This window comes from Aptenodytes forsteri, unplaced genomic scaffold (genome assembly GCF_000699145.1).
Source record: "Aptenodytes forsteri isolate BGI_AS27 unplaced genomic scaffold, ASM69914v1 Scaffold114, whole genome shotgun sequence".
Classification (NCBI taxonomy): domain Eukaryota; kingdom Metazoa; phylum Chordata; class Aves; order Sphenisciformes; family Spheniscidae; genus Aptenodytes; species Aptenodytes forsteri.
In genome coordinates this window covers 5,422,803-5,430,738 of record NW_008795364.1, presented here as the reverse complement: position 1 = coordinate 5,430,738, position 7,936 = coordinate 5,422,803, and the positions used below count along the sequence as shown (strand labels likewise).

General features: G+C 40.7%; 1 protein-coding gene across 1 annotated transcript in view; it reads left to right on the top strand.

Moving 5' to 3' along the window:
• Window positions 1-491: 491 nt before the first annotated feature.
• The window catches only part of TERT (telomerase reverse transcriptase), a 34,766-nt gene continuing 27,321 nt past the window's right edge, over window positions 492-7,936 (top strand). Inside the window, exons 1-4 of the mRNA XM_009280215.1 lie at window positions 492-551; window positions 821-1,365; window positions 1,420-2,744; window positions 5,420-5,615. Coding sequence (XP_009278490.1) covers window positions 492-551; window positions 821-1,365; window positions 1,420-2,744; window positions 5,420-5,615 — 2,126 coding nt within the window. The remainder of the gene's footprint in view (window positions 552-820; window positions 1,366-1,419; window positions 2,745-5,419; window positions 5,616-7,936) is intronic.

Below are 7,936 nucleotides of genomic sequence, written 5' to 3'. Positions count from 1 at the left end.
GTCGGCTCTAGCCAGCGGGGAGCCGTGGGGGATCGTCGCCCCCCTCCGCTTCTGGGGGGCGGGCGAGCAAAGTCTTGGCGCCAGCGGGTGGGTGGTAGGTCACACAAAAGGTCTGCGTGCCTGGGGCTCCCTGACTCTCTGCTTGCCCTGTGAGGTAGGAGTGAACAAACCAGACGTAGCCGGGGAGCAACTAGAAGTGAAAAATGCCACTTTCCCACTCTGAGAGGATAGAGAAGAGGGGGGAAAACCGCTTGCGGGTCGGTGTTTAAGCAGAAGAAACTTCAGAGAGGAAAGACTGCTTTTCTCTTGGAGCTACTGCGTCCGTGAGCAAAACTGTGCTATGGTAGGAAACAAACTTTGCAAGCTTGTTGAGCGGGTCTTAGAATTGTGAACTGAGTCGTTTAGTTGAACTTTTCTTTACGTGAAAGGAAATGGAGGCCTCAAGAAAATCAGTGTTAGTTCCCTGGAGGTTAGAGCCTGTGTGAGCACGTATGTACGGGCAGAGTGACCTGAAGGCCTTGGAGTCCAGGTTGCTGAGGGAGCCAAGGGGAGTAGCGTAGGGTGTTTCCTGGGCATGAAAAGCACGATCAAAAGGGCAGACGTTAAAAAGACTTCCTTAAAGCCGTAGGCTCATGTTGCTGCATGTAAACATCTTGTGGTGCGCTTGAAAATCTTTCTTTTTGCGTTTGGCACTTATGAATCATTAATACTGCTTTGAAAGGGCTTGATCTAAAGCTGATGTCTAGGATGGTGTACCTTGCATGTCTGTCTGTTTAAAGCATGTGTTGTGGCTTCTGGAAGAGTCGGTGATAAAAGCTAGTTTTCTTTCTTCTTTCTTCAGTTATCCAGTCAGAGTGAAGTCATCACAAGAGTCGTTCAGAGACTGTGTGAAAAAAGAAAGAAGAATGTCCTCGCATATGGATACTCCTTACTGGATGAAAACAGTTCTCATTTCCAAATCATGCCTTCTTCAAATATATACAGCTACCTACCCAATACTGCAACAGAAACTATTCGTATCAGTGGCCTCTGGGAAACACTGCTGAGCCGGATAGGGGATGATGTGATGATGTATTTACTGGAACACTGTGCAATCTTTATGCTGGTTCCCCCTAGTAATTGTTATCAAGTTTGTGGGCAACCAGTTTATGAACTTATTTCACATAATGTAGACTCATCCCCAGTGTTTGTTAAACAAAGGTTTTCAAAGCATAAATGTAGTAGCTTGCTTGACTATATGCAAAAAAGGCTTATGTTTCATAGACGGTATCTTTCAAAGTTGCATTGGTGGAAATGCAGACAAAGACTTGAAGCTAATGTCTCCAGCATGGGAAATAAAAAAAATAACAAGATACAAAGCTTAGTGTCCAGTTACCAGTATTCTGCAAAAGCTGTTTCTAAAGCAAGCAAACATATCAGAATTGTTGCTGAACATCTGGAAAAACAGACTAGCTCCGGTTTATATTTGTCAGCTGCGGCACCATCTTTAAAAAGGAAGCTTAATAGGGAACAACTTGAAATTCCAGCTAAGAGAGCAAAAGTAGAGGAGAAAGTGAGAGAGGAGAAGGCTTGTAATCTCACTCCTGATGTAAAACAAAGTAGTTCCAGGAGATACGGAACTGGGTATGTAGCATCACATTCTGTAAGTCTCATTAAAAGAAAGCACATTTCTCAAAGAAGTAACAGTGATATGTCTGGTCCTTCTTTAGTTCATACATCTCGTGACGGGAAGAAGTTTGTGGCAGGTGAAAGCTCTTTTCTGCGAGTTCAGAGTAACAAACCTTTAAAGTCCAGCATTGAAATGCAAGCAGAATCCCATAGGAAAGGAGTAGAGATGCATGTGTATAAATCTCAGTTGGATTCTGTACAAATCAAACCCATGGAGGGTATTTCTTCAAAATGCAGAAGGCAGGAAAGTCCCCTAGCTCATTTGGCAAAGAAGTTACCAAATACGCTCTTGCGTTCTGCAGTATACATTGACAGGAAGTTTCTTCTGTATTCTCGCAGGAGTTTCCAAGAATGTTTTCCTAAATCGTTTTTACTGAATCGCTTGCAGGGCTGTCAGGCAGGTGGAAGACGGCTTATAGAAACTATATTCTTAAGCCAAAATCTGTTGGAGCAAAAGCACAACCAAAGTCTGCCACATCACAACTGGAGAAAGAAGAGGTTGCCCAAACGCTACTGGCAAATGAGACATACGTTTCAGAAACTGTTAAAGAACCATGGAAAGTGCCCTTACTTAGTTCTCTTGAAAAAAAATTGCCCGGTCTGGATAGCTGAAACCAGTGTGAGAAAAAGTGAGCTGCCTTGTCAGGCAGCCTTGCCTGGGGAAGCAGAGGTTCACAAGCAAGCAGAACAGTTTGGGAAAGAGCCTACTAAGTGCGTGACAAGCGGCAAATGTGAATCTGGTCACACTGATGTGCCAGACAACTTATGCGCTCCTCTTGCAAAATCTGTGCATGGGGACTCGCAGAGTGAGGAGCAAAACCCGGGAGAGGTGTGTGATTCAGCCCTCGGGGAGCTCCTCAAGCAGCACAGCAGCCACTGGCAGGTGTACATCTTTGTGAGGGAGTGCCTGGAGCGGGTCATCCCTGCTGAGCTTTGGGGTTCAAACCATAACAAGTGCCGGTTCTTAAAAAACGTGAAAGCGTTCATTTCCATGGGGAAGTTTGCTAAGCTTTCATTGCAGGAGCTGATGTGGAAGATGAGAGTGAATGACTGCATGTGGCTTCGTCTAGTCAAAGGTACTTCTTCTATTAAAGAACTAAGTGGCGGGGGTGTCAGATGACTGGTGTTCACATTTAAGGTGGGAAGGGGAAGGTGTTGAATCTGGGTTCAGAGTTGGGTTCATTGGTGATAACCATAGCTGAGAGAGCAAACCTAGTAGTGTTTGTAATTGATGGTGGAAGAACACTTAAGCCTGTCTTCCTTCCAAAACTTAAGTTTTTATTGTTTTCATTCACACTTCTTGTGTTCAGTAGGATGACGTTTTCATAAACATGAGTTCAGAACCTGGGCCTTTCAACAAAACTCTTTCCCTTCCACCACTACCCTCCAAATTGCAGTAACTCTGAAAATTCATTGAAGCATGACCTAAGCACATAAGGAACAAATGCAGTCTGCCTGTTGGTTGCCATAAGCCTTCAGAAAGAACTGAAGGCAAATCAAGACACTTGTAGTGGCATGTGTTCCTCTGCTATGGGAGTGAACCTTCATCCCACAGTGTGGTTTTTTACCCCCCTCACATCAACCCTGTGAGAAAGACATGAGTATGGGACCCATGCAATACAGGGGTTGCCCAGCATCTGTCACCTTTCTAGAGCCCTTCTCTAGGAACAAGAGACCCTTACTGAGCACTGCTTCAGGCTGGGTAGTTGGTGCAGAGGTCACAAGACCGAGTGGTCCTTGGCTGAAAGCTGTTGTGAGGGCATCAGCTGATTGCTCCAAATTCTATACGAATCCCTTCTGTTTAGTCCTCTTTTCAGATGATGACAGGTAAATCTTGCTTCCTTGAAGAAGCCTTCATTCAGACACTATCCTAGGATTTAAATCTAGGCTGGAGCTGTGGTTCTGTGGTTGATTGCTGTAGGATCTAAGGCATATTGTCATTTTTCTGTGCTTCTGTTCTCTGTCTATACAATGTGGATTGCACTTCCTTAACTGGTATGTTTGCAGTATTTATTCTTACCTGGTAATGTACTTGGATCCTACAGTAATGTGAGCTGAAAATGGTATTCCTTTTTAAAAGGTGTGATAAGGTTCTGAAATTACTACAGGTTCTTTGTAATGTAGGAGGAAAATAAAAAGTCTGATGTTTGAGAACTGATGTCAAAAATAGGGGAGGTTACACTTCCATAAGAAACTGTTAGTTTTAGCAAATGTATTGATTCTTTATTCAGAAACTATGGCTCAAACCCATGCTTTTCAAAATGCTCAGGAGTGAATATTTTAAAAGGTTTTTATTGTAAAATATATGTTTGGTTCATAGTCATTTGGAACATCTTACCTTAAAAAATGTAATACCTTATTCTCTGGCCTTATTCCAGGAAAAGCAACACATAGGCTTGATTTTAATTTCCATGAAATTACTCCCTTGTGCTTGAAGTGTAAACACACATTTAATTGCTTTGCTGCACTGTAGGTGTTTTTTTTCCTCCAAAAGTAGTAGTAGTGGTTTCTTGTCAGTTCCCTGAATTGTAGTCATCATTTACATCTGTTGTCAAGAACTTAGAAAACAAATAATCTAGTTCTGGGACAGCTGCTTAACAATATCCTGATTTAATTTGTGTATTACAACTGCATATTGCAACTCTTCAGTTAGAGAATTTTCTAACAGTCGTTGGATTTTTTTCATTGATGTTACCTGGCTTCTGTTGAAGTGAATGCTGTTTTATCTCTTTATGGTAGTCTTTTCTTAGGTGCTGTAAATACATGAAAATGTCTGCTCTGAAGCGCACAAAACCAAAACAGGGTAGAGAACTGGAAACTTACTTCCATTTTATAAGTTTCAGTTTTAAGCTTCAGCTCTGTTGTGTCAAAATTAAGCTATTTTTAACACATTTGTGCCATAATTGTGACTTGTGCTATGCAGCTAAACTAATATTTCTGTATAATTTCTTTAAATTATCCTGTTGTAATTTGCTAAATTCTACTGTTAAATTTAATTAGAAAAAGTAGTATTGGAAGTTGGCAAAAATTCAGTATTGTAGCACAAGGTTTTATTCTCTACTCGCTCACCCATATTTAGACATCACTACAAACCTGTGTGGCCTTAAATTTGACAGTAGCTAGGAATGTTCTGGGTTAAAAATTTTTGTGCCATCTAAATATTGTATGTGCTGATGGAGTTAGGGTGATTTTTTTTTTCTTCTTTTTGACTGCAGCAATAGGCTTTATTTCAGACGTCCTATATAAAACTTAACCCCGAAATTAATTTTCATGTAATTGGGGAATCTGAATGTCATTCTCATGCCCAAGTCAGCCCAGTTTAATTCTGTTATTTTTACAGTATACCTAAGTATTTTCATTCTTCTGCTTATTTCTTTTTTTTAGGTTTTATATTGTAGTAGGCTTACTTCCATTTTTCCTTTCCCTTCACAATAATCTTGCCTTTGTGCATTAAAGTTCTTGTACAATCAACGTTGTGGGAAGAAATTAAGTCTTTGGGCTACTAATGGCATGTATTCGTATCCTGTATGTCAATTTGTCACTGCAAATTTGTACTTTAAGCTTGGGTCACATTTAATGCCAGTGAAAATTTGGAGCGGCATCTGTGCAATTGTTTGTATTTGCTTTTTTTTTTTCCATTAACCTCAAGCTAAGAAAAGTCTGTTATGTGTGGTTTTTTGTTTGTACTTTTTTTTTCACTAATACAAATAGTTGATATTTACTATAACTACCTTTGAATTGTTTATTGAAGGTGATCACTTTGTTCCTGCCTATGAACATTGTTTCCGTGAAGAACTTTTGGCTAAATTCCTATACTGGCTGATGGATACCTATGTTGTTGAGTTGCTCAGATCATTTTTCTATATCACCGAGACCATGTTCCAGAAAAACATGCTTTTCTACTACCGAAAGTTTATTTGGGGCAAGTTACAGAACATTGGAATTAGGTAACATCAGAAAACTAATCAAACATAAATGGAATATGTGGAAATCTCATGTTTTGTAGCGTAAAGTTATAATTCTGCTTTTCTTTATTGCCCATTTATCCTCCTTTTATTTTCTTAATTTCCCAAAAGAAAAATCAACTTGTAGTATGTGCAGCTTATAAATTCAGAAATATTTTGTGTGAGAAAACTGATTCAAATTTTGAATTCTTTTGTAGGAGAAGAGAAACCTTTGCAATAATAATGAAGATAATTTTGTTTGATAAGTCAAATTTTTACACCTTTTATCGATGAGGAAAACATTGTGGTAGAATCCCAAAGTAACCTTGGGAAAGTTCATTTTAAAAATACTCAGTTTGCTTGCACTGCCTTAACAAAAGAAAAAAAATTGAACTCTGCTGAAATGCTGTAATAGTCTATTCATAAATTCAGGCAGTGGGTTTGTTTTCTTTTGGGTTTTTGGAAGGTTGAGGGATTTAAAAGCTGCAGATTTTTTTTAGTGCAGCTGTGGAATTCCTGCTGCTTTTTGGTCTTAAAAATACATGCATGTATTTAAGATCGAATTTTAAGCAATTAAGTGAGAAAATAGGAAAAAACATCTCTGTAGTTCACATCTGGGTTTTCATCATAAATTGTTGGTATCCGAGAGAGCTTTGGTACTGTGCAAAATGAGCATACTTGATGTCTTGTGTTTTAATGGCTTTTTTATATGGCGTTTTAATGGCCGTTTTATATGGTGAATCTTTTGCATTCACAGTGGTCTGTTGGTCTGCAATGTTATATGTGTGATTTTTTTTTTTTCCCCCTCCTGCCCTGCTGCTCCCTGATCTTAACATTGGTATCTCCAGTGCAGCTCTTCTGCATATGTGTTTGCACTTAATAGGGCCCTGGTCCTGCTTTGCCCAGAATATGACATTTAAGTAGTAGAATATAATTTTCATTCCCACATATACTGTTTGTTTTGTCTTCAAACTAACAGCCTTAGTGTTACAGTTAGTGTTTTAGGTAGTTTTAATGTACTTCAAAGGCTACTTTTTGGCATAAAGTATCATCAAGTACTAATTTTTACATATTAGATATAATGCTCTTTTTAGTAGGGTATGTGATTAAAAGAAAACAAATATTTTTGGTTTTAGCCCTTTTTGTCCCTATTCCCAGTTTCCCAGAAAAATCCAATGGGTAGATGTTGTGGGGTTTAACCCGGCAGGCAGCTAAACACCACACAGCCGTTTGCTTGCTCCCCCCACCCCGGTGGAGTGAGAAAACTCATGGGTTGAGATAAAAACAGTTTAACAATTGAAATAAAATAAAATAAAATAATGATAATAATAATATACAAATCACGTGATGCACAATGCAATTGCTCACCACCTGCTGACCGATGCCCAGCCAGTTCCTGAGCAGCAGCTGTGCCCCCCAGGCCAACACCCCCTAGTGTTTTGTTCAGCATGACGTCACATGGTATGGAATATCTCTTTGGCCAGTTTGGGTCAGCTGTCCTGGCTGTGCCCCCTCCCAGCTTCTTGTGCATCCCCAGCCTCCTCACTGGCAGGGCAGTATGAGAAGCTGAAAAGTCTTTGACTTAGTGTAAGCACTGCTCAGCAACAACTAAAACATCAGCATGTTATCAACGTTATTCTTATCCTAAATCCAAAACACAGCACTGTACCAGCTACTAGGAAGAAAATTACCTCTATCCCAGCTGAAAAGAGGACAAAGGACAAGGTGCTCTGAACTGAAAAGACCCTAATCTGGGCTGATCCCGTTTCTTCTGATTTCCTCCCCACTGTGTAGGAAGCCCCTTCTCACCTTTGTCTCGGGAAGTCCCTGAACTGCAGATAACTGGAAGCTGGGGAAGTATCCCAAGGAAGTACTGCTGCGTGCTTGCCAAGGGCGTGCTGTAAGGACAGGGTGTTTGCTGTTGGCTACAGGATATGTAGCTGTATGGACTTTTAGTCTGATCCCAGCAGCTGCACTTAAGCCTCACTCACAAGGCTAGGGCTTTCTGCACTGCTTTTTTGAGTGTGCAACGTAATGTGAGGTCTCCTACTAATCCAGCTTACTGCATTCATACAGGTGGCAAGCTGCCTAGTTCACATGGGAGGAGAGAAATTGGGGTTTAGAGATATTGGGAAACAGCTGTTTAGGGTTGCTTCGGCCATTTTGAGGCTCTCTAGGCATCTTCCTCTCTTAACCAGCCAGCGTTTTCAGGCACTGTTGGTGAATCGGTGCCAAAGGCTGTTGAGCTGCTTCCATCTTCCCTGGAAGAAGAGTATCTGGTGGCCTTAGTTGTTGCCCTAATGGCTGTTCTGTGGTTGTCCTGG